General features: G+C 35.9%; 3 protein-coding genes across 14 annotated transcripts in view; 2 read left to right on the forward strand and 1 right to left on the reverse strand.

Annotated features, from left to right (window-relative positions):
• The first annotated feature begins 981 nt into the window (after positions 1 to 981).
• On the forward strand, positions 982 to 4502 carry LOC121330644 (heme-binding protein 2-like). The gene is made up of 5 exons (XM_041277298.1): positions 982 to 1093; positions 1484 to 1564; positions 1980 to 2115; positions 2898 to 3063; positions 3297 to 4502. The coding sequence occupies exons 2-5, from the start codon at positions 1490 to 1492 to the stop codon at positions 3472 to 3474; spliced, it is 555 nt and encodes a 184-aa protein (XP_041133232.1). The 5' UTR covers positions 982 to 1093; positions 1484 to 1489; the 3' UTR covers positions 3475 to 4502.
• An 884-nt stretch (positions 4503 to 5386) lies between these two features.
• Positions 5387 to 10337, forward strand: LOC121330680 (5'-AMP-activated protein kinase subunit beta-2-like). 3 transcript variants are annotated; one of them, XM_041277385.1, is made up of 8 exons: positions 5387 to 5548; positions 6026 to 6198; positions 6598 to 6764; positions 7840 to 7933; positions 8061 to 8175; positions 8267 to 8400; positions 8789 to 8857; positions 9031 to 10337. In XM_041277385.1, exons 2-8 carry the CDS (start codon positions 6028 to 6030, stop codon positions 9106 to 9108), a joined length of 828 nt encoding a protein of 275 aa, XP_041133319.1. In that variant the 5' UTR covers positions 5387 to 5548; positions 6026 to 6027; the 3' UTR covers positions 9109 to 10337. The 3 variants fall into 3 exon arrangements, with proteins under 3 accessions (XP_041133319.1, XP_041133317.1, XP_041133318.1); XM_041277383.1 differs by lacking the exon at positions 5387 to 5548 and adding an exon at positions 5555 to 5664 and having other exon boundaries at positions 6024 to 6198; XM_041277384.1 differs by lacking the exon at positions 5387 to 5548 and having other exon boundaries at positions 5724 to 6198.
• Positions 10338 to 12051: 1714 nt separating this feature from the next.
• The window catches only part of LOC121330681 (myomegalin-like), a 79164-nt gene continuing 75310 nt past the window's right edge, over positions 12052 to 15905 (reverse strand). For 8 of the 10 annotated variants that reach the window (XM_041277392.1, XM_041277396.1, XM_041277394.1 and 5 more), the window contains 2 exons: positions 15541 to 15592; positions 12052 to 14460 (listed from right to left, as the gene is read on the reverse strand). In XM_041277392.1, the coding sequence (XP_041133326.1) occupies positions 14312 to 14460; positions 15541 to 15592 (201 nt within the window). In that variant the 3' untranslated portion in view covers positions 12052 to 14311. The remainder of the gene's footprint in view (positions 14461 to 15540; positions 15593 to 15905) is intronic. The other 2 variants (XM_041277387.1, XM_041277390.1) reach the window with 2 other exon arrangements.

Genomic DNA, 15905 nt, shown 5'->3' on the forward strand with positions numbered 1-15905 from the left:
TATAAACAAACAAGTCAAGTCGCCCAGTACACGATGAGTGAAGTGGGCGAGAGGGACTATAAGGAGACACGAGGGATTGGAGATAAGAAAGGACAGTATGGTGAATAGATCGACAGGCAACAGCGAGGATCTTAAATTGAAAAAAAGTTGAAAATAACAAGAATTACATATTATCCTGACTGGTGGGAATGAATGGACGCAATCATTATTTAGTGAGTATATAAAAAACATGCTATTACAATGTATTCTGTACACACAAAAACATACTAGATCATCACCAGCTTAAAAAATAAAAACATCCACTAGGTGTCACTAAAACCTAGTTTTAATTGTTTTGGTTCAGTTATTCTGGTATTCAAGTTACACACACACACCAGTTAAACCTGATTACTTAACCTGGCTATGTAATTTCAGTTCACTATTGTTTTTATTTTTTTGTTAAACAACAACAAAATCAGGCATATTTTTTTCCCAATGATTTTTGGTTTTCAAAGTCTTTTCGATACAGCAATATTCTGACTTCAGAATGAAAACTGCTGACGTGGGGAAACAAAGTTAGACGTCAAGATGTTAAAATTGGTTATCCTGCTGACAGTTCGCTGGTTCAGATTGCGGCTGCTGCTGCTGATGTAACGTACGGAATCGCCAAAAGTGACCGTGGAGTAACAATTACACAGCTGTGTGACTGGACTTTCACTCTGATAGTAAACAGAATGTCAAAATTCTTGCATATTTATGTTGGTTTATTAAACAGCATGTTACTTACCCTGTACAAAACACAGCTTTGTGCATCAGGGCAGAGCTGCTGCCTGTCACTATGACAACAAAAGACCGGCCAATTACATAAAATTGCCTACCAGTCTGTTACAAAACATTGGATGGAAGGTTTGTATAACACATGGGCTTTGCCCCACCCCGTTAGACACTAGAATTGGTAATTGGGAGAGGTTGTACACGTGACAAGGAGTGGCTCATTATATATCGTAAGAACTACCAATCGGTGAGAAGCAAATTTGTTTTTAGAGTATTAATATTTAGAATAAAAACGTAACTTCACACAACATTGACAAACGGAGCTGTGATCACAAAACAGGTATGATGCATTGTATAACTTTACTGGCATCAACTCCACGCATGTTCTTGCTGAATTATCTACTTATCTGATGCAATGGTATTGTAGCTACAGCGTAGTCTGCTTATTTACCTTCATTTCTAATAAAGGGAAGAACATGCTATACAGTATATTCTTGCTTAGTTAATTAAAGGGCTTATCACAATGTGGTTACATCATAATAAAAAGTGTTTACGCTAATTAGAGAGAGCTCTATTATCAATAATACGGTAAACGTTGTTGGATGCGCCTGCTGTAGCTGTATTATACCTGTTATTGTGCAAACACCTTGAAAGCAATTACGTCAGATGCATGCTCTCGCTAAGGTTTTTTCAATGATTATTAATGTTTTTTTCTTTTTTGACTCCGTAGTCAGCTATGAGTAAATCAGTTAAAGACGTGTTCTTGTCAAGGGGTCTGAATTTTCCCAAATTCGACACTGTTGATTCAGAGGTAAGCAATCGAATGAACACTCAGAAACTATAAAGAAATGATGTAATAATGAGTGGATTTATATCATGTAACCCATCCCTGGAAACTTGACCAGGGATTATACTGTTGTACTCAGTTATAGTGCTATTATTATTATTATTATTATTATTATTATTATTATTATTATGATTATGATTACTATTACTACTAATAGTAGTAGTATTACTGTAGATCATCTTGTTTAAATCAAATATTGTTATTTGAATCAGAGTTACATCATAACAGAACCTGATCATTTAATAATCACATTCTGGCTGAAATATTTTGGTAGTTCAATAAAGATATCTTGAACATATTCATATATTTGACGTTTGCCTTTCTTTCTCCTCTGAGCAGATATCCCTTGATAATTTATTCCCTTTTTATTTTGCTGCAGCCTGCCGACTATGAACAGCGCCACTATGAGGCAGCGAAGTGGGTGAGCACTGTTGTCACAGCAAATGAAGAGAATGAAGCAGCCAAGAAAGGCTTCTGGAAACTATTTAACTATATACAAGGGAAGAATGAAAAAGGTAACTCACATCTCATCTGACTGTCACTCATAGAGGTGTCAAGTCTCGATTTCATTCTTATGCTGTATACACTACCTTCCAATAAGTATTTTAACACACTCAATACGGTCACATGGTAGTGTATGTCTTTGTAACAAATAATAAGCATCACCAGTAAATTAGGAAAATCACTGGACAAGTTAGATGTGACCTACTGCTGTTCAACTGAGATAAGAAGTCAAGTAAGTGGCTGATGTTTTCTGCAGTACTGTTACCTAACAGTAGAACTGCCACGGTACTCATTTTGACAGGTTTGGATTTACAGTGTAAACTAATCTGCATTTGTGAATGCATGTGGTTGTCCTTTTTTATTTTCTTTAGTCATTTTATTTCTTGCTTTTTTTTTTTTTAACCACAGTGCATTGACAGCACGCAGATTAGCTTTTTTTTTTTTTAACCACAGTGCATTGACAGCACGCAGATTAGTTTACATTTTAAATCTCATTAATCCCACGGCAGTTCTAGTGTTAAACAAGGTCAGTTTGGGTACTTGAAAGATAAATGCTGCCTCACAACACCATGCCCTGGTGTGGGTGATCTGTAACCTCCGCAGGACGTGCAGCTTTGTGATGACACAGGGAGGTGCTGCACTGTCAGACAGTATGCGGAGCATTCTGGGAACTCTTTTGTGTTTCTTTTGTTCTTTCTTTTGCTTTCTGGTAAATTCCCTTCACTTCTAAATGCAGCTATCTGACATGACTTGTTGTATTGTTACTTACTTTTTGGACTGTTTGCCCTTCCAGGGACTAAAATCGAGATGACCATTCCTGTTCTAAAACTGGTGACACGTGGAAGCGCCAGCTACACGGTTTCTTTTTTTGTCCCCTTTCTAAACCAGAGCAGCCCCCCCGCCCCCTCTGAAGAGGAAGTCATCATTGAGGAAAAGGGGGAGATGACGGTGTTTGTTAGGTAACTACTTGATTTGTTTGTATAAAGCTTGAAATCCTTGAATGATCCAAGTGATGAATTCCAATCTTTAATCTACATTTGTTTTCAGGTTGTGCTAAATATTCCCCCAGATGTTTATTTTTTGCTAAAATGTTAACCACATTCTAGACATGTTTAAAAAGAGCTACCATTCATGACCTTGGAATCTAAGCCATAGACTTGTTTTTGGCATTAATTCCAGGTCTCAATTGCAGGTGTTTTGGGGGCTTTGCCAGAGGGGATAAGAACTCAGGGGAGGCCAGACTACTGGCAGAGAGCCTGAAGCGAGACGGGAAGTCATTCCAAGAAGACTTCTACTACACCGCTGGTTACGACAGCCCCTTCAAACTGCTCAACAGGCACAATGAAGTGTGGTACCTGAAGAAAAACTGAGGGGTTATCTGATGCACCGGTCCTCCCGCCTACCTCGAGGGGGTGCCAGACCCAGCATCGTTCTACAAAGAAACAGTTTTGTGAGCAGTTTTGCCTGCATAGTCAGCTTATGTTCTTGGAAGTTGAAGGGTGATGGTGAGGACTGAATCTGCCTGCTCCTCTCCCAAACTCCCAACACTGCGCTGTGAGGGCAATTATAAAAGCTTTTTTTTTTCACTGAAATGCTTATATAATTGTAAAGTAAAATGCTTTTCCCCAGACCTTTTAAAGGTTCTAAAAGATAGGGTCATTTAGAACGATGACAATTACGCACTGTGTCTGGTGGTTTCACATGCTCTACATGGTGAAAATAATATGTGTCTTGAATAATTACATTAATATAGCAGCCTAGCCTCAGATTGCCTTTAGATTAATAAAGTATGTTTGTGCAATTGTATACTTTTAAGAAGGATGTCACAAAAGCTGACCAGCAGCCGATAACTGGCAATGCCTACAGTACTTTAAAACACTACAACAATACAACAAGTAAACATTTGTGTTGCTTTTTTTTAGAAATTACACACAAGAATGTGTCACAAACTGAATGTACTAATAGTTTACTTATGTGTTTAAAAAATGAGTTGTGCTATGTGTTGTTGCATTAATATCTATAATTAATTCAGCTGAGCCAATTTTTTTAAAGGCAGTTTTCTTTTGAACAGTGATATTAGCTATTCATTTGGGATTCATGAGTTTGTGGCCATGTCTGAGCCCAAGCACTCCCAAAAGGCACGTTTAACAAACAAACTACCACATTTATGGAAAATATTGTTTCAGCTTTGTAAAGAAAATGCTTCTTTTGTTCATTTTTATTTGTCCTGCTTCTTTTTCACAACAGAACTAAAGCTTTTTATTTTTTTAATTTGATTAAACAAAATGTGTTTCAAATATATTATGCTGTATACAAAACTAACGTGTATAGTACTTGTGTTGTGTTTTTATGCCTTAGCAAAATATACATTCCATATTTTTTAGTGACCCCCCCCCCCCCCAAAAAAAAAAAAAAATTATACTCTGAATTGATTGGAATTAAAGGTTTGGTAATAAGCAACCTTGAGACAACTTAGAAGATAGCTATTAATTGTGTGTTTGTTCAATGTTTACGTTGATGGAAAAAATAATTAATAAAACTGTCCCAATTCTAATTAATCTATGTATGCTCATTCCCTAGCATGTATTCTTGTATTAGATAAGCTCTTGCCTATACCTTTAGAATCCTAATTGAAGGGATTTTGTTTTATTATACAGTGCCTGGTGATGGGATAAATGGGTTCTACGAAATAACATTCAGTCCAAGTTCCAGACACGTCCTTTTTCACTGCACAGAATAGCTGTTTAATATAATTCTTGTCACAGTGATGTCCGAATAAGAAAGAAAACTGTTAATATAATAATAATAATAATAATAATAATAATAATAATAATAATAATAATAAATTGAGTTTAACAGTTGGTCAAGTTTGCAGTGATGAAAACTTTACCAAGAATAACATCATGAGATAAATCCACTCATTATTGTATAATTTCTTACAATAAAGCATGTCATCTTCTCCTAAAAAAACAAAAACAAAAAACTGCTGGAGAGCTGGGAATTATATAATCGTAAAATGATTAATACAATAACAACACTATTGTTACTTTAACACCACGTCTATATTTAACAGTACGTCCGTGCTATTTTTAAAACGGGAAGAAAGCCACGACTGCTCGTATTTCGATCACGCGCACAGCACAGCAACTGTTTTAAAACGTCAAGCATAGTAACTGTAATGTTGTATTTTAATCAGACTTATTCGAAAGCCTTTTAACTGATTAAGTGAAAGAGTTTTGAAAAACAAACAAATGCTTCATTAAAACTGAGATTGACTTTTTTTTTTTTTTTAATTTTCGTTTTGTTTTTACACTCTTTTGGTTAACGTGTTCGGCGTGTGCCTATGGGCTCGCCATAGCAGCTGATCATTGTTGTCAAACAGGAATGTGGGCGGGGCGGCTGAGTAGTATCACGTGAAGCAATAAACTAATACCGTAAAGTCAGGTAAGATATACTTTTCTAACATCATAAAATGCTATGTATGATCATTAATTTTACATACGCAAGGTCTAGAGAGATACTATTCTGCGAATGTCAAACTAAGTACTGTGTTTGAAGAGGTAAGTAAATATGTCGGTCTTTGTTTACCACAGTATATGTTAAAAAAAAAATAAAAAAATAAAAATAAAAATAATGGTTGGAAACGATAAGTTTTTTTTATTGAAAATATAATAGGTTAGGGGATCTAGTAATTATTTATTGATTTGTTATTTAAGACATCATTCAAACTGAAGATGACATAAATAGCTACGACGGAACGGCAGAAAAGGCAGTAGTTGTGCTTTTGTTTCTGGTTTTTTAAAATAGCTGTGCAGATGGGCCGAAGATCTGATCTTGGAAAGGCCTGTAATGTTAGTAGATTTTACACTTATATGTTATATCCATTTCTTTATCAATCCAACACTTGTGTGCGGTAAAGAGAAATGGGGAATACATCCAGTGATAGGGTCTCAGGTGATCGTCATGGGGCGAAATCCCACCGCGGTGATGGGGTCTCGAGCATCCAGACAGTTAAAGAACAAGAACCGAGCAAAATCATGGTGGACAGCGCTGACGATCCCAACATCTTCAACACACACATCCTGGAGTCAAAGGTATTTAACACAAGCATGGGCAGTTATTGGTGGTAAGTATGCATCCTGCTGTAAAAACTGCGCTTGAATCTCCCAAATAATGGACTCCTAAAAAGAGAAATGTGGTTTTTTCTATGTAATATTCAGAACGGTGAATATTAATATTTATTTATTTATTTACACAAGATTGCAGTTGTATTTCAACTGATAGTTCGTTTCAACTTAAATGCATGCTGAATTGCAAAAGTGCACAATAATTATAATATGTAGATTGTTATATTGCCTGATAAAATAACCAGTGTTGCCATACAAATTGACTAGAAATAACATTATTAAGTTGGTGTTTTCTTAAAGTAACATTTTAAAAGGTGTTTGCCCTCAGTCATGGATTGTTCAGTAAATCTGTGTTCAATGTTTCAGCCTTCAGCAGAGAAGGAGTTTATGCATTTCATACCTGATTCCGAGGAACCAGTAAAGCCACTGCAGCAGGCAAGACCCACTGTGATTCGCTGGGCAGGAGGTGGGAAGGAGGTGTATATTGCAGGGTCATTCAACAATTGGGCCACTAAGATCCCACTCAACAAAAGGCATGTCCATATAGTACTGTTTTTTTTTTTTTTTTCTTCTAGAGCTTTTAAAATCTGATTTCTTGGAATTTCATGTTGTTCACAGTTCCTCAGATCTTTAATTGAAAACCATTGTAAGTGCAACTTCATTTCATGTAATTTGACAAGTTGCACTGTTATCTTGCCTCCCTTCAAGAACCTTCTTTTTACTGCAATTAATGGCTTCCTTACACTTAATTCTGGAAGATACACAAATGCCTGACATATCTTTTGTATTCAGCCATTCAACTTTATTGTGACAAAAACAAACCGCCTGAGACCATGTTGTGTTTAATGGCAGAGATAGCACAAATTAAAGCAAATATTTCTAATATAAATTGGACTAGGATTACTTCCCCAATGATCTAGCTACTTAGATGCCTTTGTGTAAGTGGATATCCTGTTAAATATGTCAGAGTTGGCTGGTTTAATATTTCATTTTTTAACTAGATTTTAAACATTGATTATAAATGCATTACTTGTACTTATCTGCAAAGCTGTTTTTCTCTCTTTTTAAAATTTTCTGATGGTTAGTATAATATTATTTTTTATTTTTTTCAGCCATAATTTTGTTAAACAAACATCAAGTAGTTAAACTACTTGTGAAGCTGGATTGGCTGTGGATTAGTAGATCATTGCTTTGAAACATATGTTTATAAGACTAAATCTTAAGTGAGTCAAAATGCCTTGGACTAAGACAGCTTATTCACTTTGAAACCAGAGTGCAATATATAAGAAATAAAAACTTGAAACTAAATGTTTCTGTCGCTCTGCAACAGCAACAAGATCTAAGGTGTTATAACCAAGGCTTTCAAATCTGATTTCCTCCCTTAATAGAATTAGCAACATCATCAGTGGTCCACTTATCTTTGTCCTGAAGGTCTTTTTGTTCTTTGGTTGATGTGTCAGACTGTGCTACATTGTCTTCCAGAACAATGTAAGGAATTGCTCAAGCCAAAAAAATGAAGCAACGGCCTTTAAATTGTGCTCATAGACTTTGAGTTTTTCTGTTTTTAGCCGTATTAGTACAGTGTTCCTATTTGTGTTCTGTCTGCAGCCACAATGACTTTGTTGCAATCCTTGACCTGCCAGAGGGCGAGCACCAGTACAAGTTCTTTGTGGATGGGCAGTGGGTGTACGACACCTCGGAGGTAACGCACAGGGGCTCGGTCTCACAAGAGCCAAACACAGTGAACACTTTGATTCTGAACCACTGTTGTGTTCCACTACAATCCAGTCGTGTGTATGACTAGGTTATTTCTTATTGTTTCATTTTAGCCAGTGGTTACCAGCCAGATGGGAACTATTAACAACCTGATCCAGGTGAAGAAGTCTGATTTCGAAGTATTTGATGCCCTGAATGTAGATTCTCTTGAGTGCTCCGATTCGTCAGGTAAATTCAGGACCGATTACACAATAATTGAAGTATTCATGGTGAGGGACGGTACAGTTGGCATTGCTAACTGTTCTCTGTTTGTGTCCAGACCTGTCCAGCTCTCCCCCAGGCCCCTATGGCCAGGAGGTCTACTCATTTCGACCTGAAGAGCGCTTTAAGTCTCCACCCATTTTACCTCCTCACCTGCTGCAGGTTATCTTGAACAAGGACACCAATATTTCAGTGAGTAACCTTTTTTATCTAATGTTTATTCTACCTTGGGTTCATTTAAAAAGAAAAGAAAAGGACATTCTACTCTGAAAATATCTTGAATGTTAGAATTCAAAATATCAGAAGATCCAAAAATTAAACATTGCAACTGACTATGTAGACGTACAGTATATTTACATGGTGTTTTAATGGGAGTGAGTAGGCAAAGAAATCCTTAAATTGCATTGCTATGACTTTTTTAAGTAATCAAAAAGAATTATTAAAAATTGAATGGGGTTTAAGTAGTTTTAATGATCTCCTACCTTGGGCGATTTTTAATTATCGAAACCACAGCAGGCCTTAAAATGGACCCATATGTTTACTATCAGTATAATTATAAATTGGTGTTATTATTTTTCAGTGTGACCCTGCCTTGTTGCCTGAGCCAAACCACGTGATGCTAAATCATCTCTATGCACTTTCTATTAAAGTAAGTTGTACCTCTAAAAGAAATCGCTTGAGTAAGCCTTGTAGTCCATGTAGTGCACAACAACCCTACCTTATTTGTAGCATAGTATTCACAATAACATAGCCTATTAAGCTCAGGCTGAAGTGTTTATTATACAGTTCACGTACTGTAAATGTTGTTTTGTATTCTTTCAGGACGGTGTGATGGTGCTGAGTGCTACTCACCGGTACAAAAAGAAATACGTCACTTCTTTACTTTACAAGCCCATCTGATCTCAACTCCAGTAGTTTATTGTCTCAGCGTGTTCATCCTCTTGTATCACTTTTGTCTGCTGAGGTTGCACTGCAGCTGGTTTACAATAGGGATATGAGGCCTGCATCAACTCATAGGTGGTCATATTTTGGAAGATTGACAGCACAGTAAAACGTTAAATCTACAAAACCCTGTTAAATTGTCTTGTTAAAATTTGACATTTACATCATCTAAACCAGGGGTCTTCAACCCTGGTCCGGGAGAGCCCCTATCCATCTGGTTTCATAGATCTAGAACACCTGTTAATCTTGACTAATTAAGCCAGTAATTAGTTCAGTTAAGTAACTGAGAGATTGGTTGAAACGAAAACCAGCAGCCACAGTAGTTCTCCAGGACCAGGGTTGGAGACCCTTGATCTAAACTTTCAATACATGTACACTGGACCATGCAGTAGTGTGTAAATTTATTATAACACCTGAATATTTGTCATTTTATATCTTTTATATATATACCTACTTGCATGAAAACCTCTTGAATGTGAGAATTAAAAATGTCGGTCAGTAATCAGCGATATAGAAACAGTAGGCTATCGTGTGGTAATGTTATACCACTTTATGCTTTAATTAGGCAATTTAAATGGTTTCTAAAAAGTCTCATGCTATGTGCTCCATTTCTCATACAATTAATTAATTAATTACTTAATTGCATGTGTGGCCTATTAAAGTAATCTTAAAGACTTAAATTAGACACTAATTTGCCTATTTTGACAAAGTTTCAAGATTTTCAGTTACAGTGGTTAGATTTAATATGCACAACAAATCAATGTGGTGTTCTAATAAACTTGCACACTACTATATATACAAACAAGTTATTTTCATTTACTTTGCAGTTATTTTGTGGATTAGTATACTGAATTCATCTAAAATGTATTTATAACAAGGGAAGATACATATCTGTTTTGCATAACATTGTAGCCAAAAGTCACTACACACAGATGGTACCATGGCAAGCTGAGAACATATGACAATTATTGGTAATCAGTGCCAATCAGCAATGTATTTGTATCTCCTTATTGTTCATTTGGGAGGCCTGAAAGTTCAAATCAACTGAAAAATATATACAAGCAGCACAATGTTTTACAATCTTAAATGGAAAGTAAGATTTAAAGACAATAATGTTTGCTCAACCAAATATATATCTTTTTTTTTTTTACAATATGGCAATTGCAAATATATTTATTTGGCATGAATCATGACATTGTTATGAGATTTGTGAAGGGTGCGTGCAGGCCTCACGTTGCCTTCTTTCTCAGAATGCTGCAAGCACATTACCTGTGCATTTGTGAATGCTGTGAATATGAATGTTAAGATATAAGCTTTAAACTATGCAGTTGAAAAATCCTGTACTCTTATTATTTTAAAGAGTAATGGGTCCTCATTAACTTTAATTGCAGTGGTGGCTATGATATATTTATGTGTTGACTTATTAGAAACATACTTATATTTATATAAAAGATACTCTAGTGTTATGCTGGAAAGAACATGTTCATTGTACACAATCCCCCAAACTCTTCTTTTTTAATTACTGCAACAGGTTATGGAAATCTCTGTACAAAGTATGACTAAAGTGAAACCTAGAAAACTTTACTAGCATTAAAAAAAAAAAAAACTTAAACTAAAATAATAAAGCATTAAAAACAAATCCATTTCAAGATTAGTAATATTTAAAGACACAATTCCTATACTGCCAGTAGTGTTTTACAGAGTTTAGAAGGGCTCATGATATAATTAGGAATTGAAAATGGTATTTTACACATACCATCCATATTGTGCCTTTCCAATGTGATATGAAGTATTCTGATTTATTTTTCAAAATGATTGGCTTCCAAAAATAGCTTTAGAAAAGCTTAACTTTATCCATTGTTTGCTGGTTTGTTGGACAGCAGGCTTAACAGTTACAACAATGTATCTTCTAAGCTGATAATGGTGTAGCATGCTCAATTAAATTGGGGCATTGCTGGATCAATATTCAGCAGTTCAAAAAGATCAGTATTAATTTTCTGAACATGTTCTCGTTTATTTTTATTTTAGCCTAAAGGTATAGAAATGTGTATTGTAACCAGAGCTGACATTCTACCGAGGTCAAGCTATAGCTGGCAGTGTTTATATGACTACTTGGTATTTATTATTCAACCTCCAAATCTATGATACATGGCAAACCAACAGAGAAAATTAAGGGGTCTTTTGCACTTTATCAGAATTTTTACATGAGCATCAGCATTGATGATGCAAAAAACAAAGAGGACACGACCTTAGTGACCTCATAGCTAGTTACGGCCATGATTGTCACTGAAAGTTATGTCACTGCAAATAACAAGAACCAAGCATTTAAAAGTATGTCATTTACTAGTAACAGCACATTCAGACAGTTAAATGAACAAGTATGTGAAACCACAGGTGTGAAGTATAATGTACTGACATACACAGAACCTTTATTTTGTTCTAAAGATAATTACATTGTGACTTTTAGTGTATACACCAAGGTGTCTGTGTTTGTTTAGAAGAAACCTGGACGGCAGAAATGTAACTTAAAGTAAGTGGCTGTGCTTCAAAGATTTGGCTTGTACTGTATGCCTTACAGCATCCTTGTGTTTCTGAAGATGTAGAGTGCTGATGTGTTTTGTAATTTATTGCACCTGTTTACAACAAATAAAAAAGGGAAGTACAATCCTTGTCATTCCATCTGTCTAGATACATAAGAAAAGCCAGTGCTTTTTTCTTTCCAAGTTGAAATTTCCACTGTTGGTTCTGAAAGAGGAAAAACATCTGCCTAAAAAACAACAACTCAGGAACACTGAAACGCTGTTAAATTAAATTTCCAGTTTTGGAACTTTGTTTTCTCCTAATTGCACTTTTAAAACCATTCCCGTCTGCTAGTAAGGAAACAATGACATAAGAGTAACATAAGAGTTACTGATTTTATTTTTAAACTAAAGCTTCAAAAACATTTTCCAGTCTTCATAATTTACAGAACAAACACTTTTATCTTTTTCAGAAACAGAGCCAACAAGGCCTGTATCGGTACACATTTAAACAGTTTTGTCTTTTTGCACACTCAACAGCACAAACCGATTCCGTATCTAACCACTCTCCAGTCAGTATATACATATCATACAGGGTTCAACCAGACAAGATCAGAGACCCATAAAGAGGCTTTATTCGCACTGCACCTGTACAATGAACAACAGTTCTCAATAGTTCATTTTTCTCCTTGGCACATTTCCTGATGTAATCATAATAAACTTTTGATGCATCAGAAACGAGCATAAACAAAGCCTTCATATTAGACAACAGAATATTTGATGTAAAACTTTACCGCTCACAATTAAACTACCTAGCTTCTACCTTTGAACTAAACTCCATGTCAGAAGCTTTAAGCTGAAACATTAAAGCAATACATAATTATAGATTTAAATAGCCTGAATTCTGCCCCCAAAATGAACTAAGGGAAAGACAGTTTATGTATTAATTGATATATACTTATCCATAAATATGTTTCTAGAAATCTGTATCAGCTTGACCAAATGTAGATTGAGGACGACATACTGTATACACCAAGCAGGAAAACATATGGCACTTTAAAAGCAAAAAAGAAGATGCAACACATCAGGAAAAAAGCAAACAGTATGCTATTGCAACACTACGCTGGTAGTTCAGTTTGCATGTATATTAAATATACATTACACATACAAAGCACAAAAAACACTTGTAAGAGCCTAATACAATTAACTATTCGTATATTGGAAGCATATTATGTACAGCAGCAACAATGCTTAATGTACAGCCAAAGCAACACACGTGAATTGAAGAAACACCAATGCATGTACATTAGACGCAATGTGCACGTATTGGTGTCACTTTAGGGTTCAACCAGTTTTCTGCTAAAGTTTGTGTGCGACATCAAATAGCTACACTTAGGGGCAGTGTATGGGGCAGTACACAAAACACTGCATCCTGTTAAGTTTTTATATTATTATTATTTAAATGGCCAAATATATATTATTCACTTTCAATGAACTCAGTTTAAAAACATACAAAAATAAAAATAAACAAAAAAGTTAGTTATTTAAAAGTGCATTAAAATACCAGATTAAAAACTCTTGTTTGGTCCATTAAATCCCAAAGTGCTAGAAGAGTGTAATAGTACATCTGATCAAATAATAAATTGGACCAAACCTAAGATATAAATTTTCCCCTTTTTATGAGAGTTTTCCCCATAGCTAAATTTAGAGCCCAAAGGGTGTACCTTGAGCTAGATATGCCAACTGTCAATTGAGACAAATTTCATATTTACCAGACAGAACCATATATTAAATAGTCCAAACTTTAGCAGTAATCTGGTGATCCTCACCCCAACATTCCACCATGCTACACTCTTTAAACTATACATTAGTCAGTCAGTAGTGTTTACTAATATTGCACTGATGGTCTTATATTAATACTTGGTGTTCCAGTGTCTGGCAAAGCAGATGCTGCAACAGCCATTGAACAGCCATGTCTACAACTCAGTAATATACTACATTTTCAGTAATTCACAATGTTTGTATATCTATGAATGTTGAGATGTTGGTGAAATTATCCTGATTCCTCACAACTACTTACAGTCACAAATCATGAAGCTTGATTCTCTGCTCAGTCCATTCCAATAAAGTTTAGTCTTTTGAAACATTTGTTACAAGTGTTTTCAATGGAACGTTCTAGAGCAGCAGCTTATCGGAAAGATGACAGTCTATAAGCCAATTCATTACTTGACATGCCATGTGAAAAGAGCCTTTAGTTAGCAGTAAGTTTGGAGGATAAAATAAGCTTACTGTACTGTTAGCACATACTTTATCTTATGGCTTTTTTTTTTTAATCAGTTGACTACGACATGCATAGAAACTAACCGTCCACAGACTGCGAAAATGGAAGTCTACGCTAGTCAGGACGCACAAATTCCCTTGAAAGAGATATAACTTAAGTCTTCTTGCGCTTCTGTTCTTCGTGCAAGGCATTTGAGGAAAAACAAATTAAAAAGTTTAATGTTCTTTGTTCAAATGAAATATGTAAGCAGTCTCTAGTTATCAATATGACTGTCCCAAGCTTTCCAGCTCTCCCAAGTTGAAAAGGAAATGAATACAGATTGAGACCGCTGGATGATGGGAGACCTGAAGTCTGGGAGGTGTTAATATGTTACTACTTTGAGCAAGCATTGTCCTCTCTCCTGCTTTTTGGTGATCCGGTGGCTGGATTTCTTCCTTGCTGGCTCGTGGCAACGAGGGCTCACACAGTCCCACTCAGTGGAGAGCTCGGAGTGGCCTCTTGCAATTTCATCTAGGGACAAAACAGGGAGAACGAATTAATATCAGATCCAGATCAGAGGGTCCTTAACTAGTTTCAATTAGTGAATTCATGGCTTATCATCGTAAGGAAATAATCCCAGTTATAAAGGTTCTTCTATGTTTTCACTCATCACTTTTCCTTTAATGTTTTTATACTGCATCACCAAAATTGCCAATATCGGTTGTGCAGCAAATCTGAACAGCTGCCTATTATATTTGACTCCATAAGGTAGTTTATAATTACATAATACATTCTAAACAAACATTATCTGAAGCAGCATATGTGGTTTGCATAGTGCAGGATCACATCATTATATAAATCATGTTAATGAACAACATCTGCTGGGACAAGGTTCTGACAATGGCACCACTGTCCATGCCAGCAGCACTTAGTTTTGAATGATGCAGCATTTGTTAGCAGTAAATGACAAAAATTCTAGTAAACTACAGTTCTCTGGCTTGTGGACCAGTGTTGTCCCGTGAGATTATCTGTAAATTCACTTGATTGTCTCAGGCATTACATGCATCATGTTAAAGTAGTTTTACCTTTCTATTCTGAATGCACTGGAAGGTGACTTGAGTCTTAAAGAATTGTGCTACTGGATGCATCTTTATTATACCCAGCAGGAGCAACTGGATTGAAGAGATGACTGGATATTCTATTCTAACCAAAGGACTTCTCTCACCTCTAGATCCAGTGCGACTTCACCTCACAATTCTATTTAATTAATACTAATATAGGCTGTCACACTTGGGTTGCCCAAGCCAGATTCACATGATGCACAACCAAAGCTATTAGTGCCTTTTTAATGTGCTAGTTAATAATGTGTTAGCTTGTGCTAGGCTAACTTTCTAGACTGCAGTACTCTTTTAACCCAACAGGTGGCACTATTTATGAATACCCGTTCAGCTTCCCCAGTGATAGACAACCAAACAGCACTAAAATGAAAAGGGCTGATTTCCTTTTATGAGGGATGATTAGGCACATGCATACACACAGCCATTCACACAGCAGCAAGACGATGGATGTGAAGAACCTAGTGTGGGCACAGGCAGAACCAGAGTGCCGTACCTTTACCAGGGCAGGGGGAGGAGTTTAGAGAGGAAATCTTGTAATCATTCTTCTGGACACACTCAGGGGAAGACAAAGGCAGAGACACAAGAAGACAGTCAAGAATACAGGAAAAAAATACAAAAGAAACTAAAGGATTGCATGCATGCAAAAGAGTTAACACCCATCAGGGCCTAGGCACTAAATGAAAGAAAGCAATCCATTAAGCAAAATACACTTCAGGTGCAGAATTATTTTATTTGTTTAAAATATGTGCACTCTAATCTAATGGTAATTACCAAAAAATGTGTAGTCAACTCACTAAATACATGAAAGCCGTAGTGCATACTTACTCTTTACGAAAGAGAATCCAAATAAACTAAATT

Source organism: Polyodon spathula, chromosome 18 (genome assembly GCF_017654505.1).
Source record: "Polyodon spathula isolate WHYD16114869_AA chromosome 18, ASM1765450v1, whole genome shotgun sequence".
Classification (NCBI taxonomy): Eukaryota; Metazoa; Chordata; class Actinopteri; order Acipenseriformes; family Polyodontidae; genus Polyodon; species Polyodon spathula.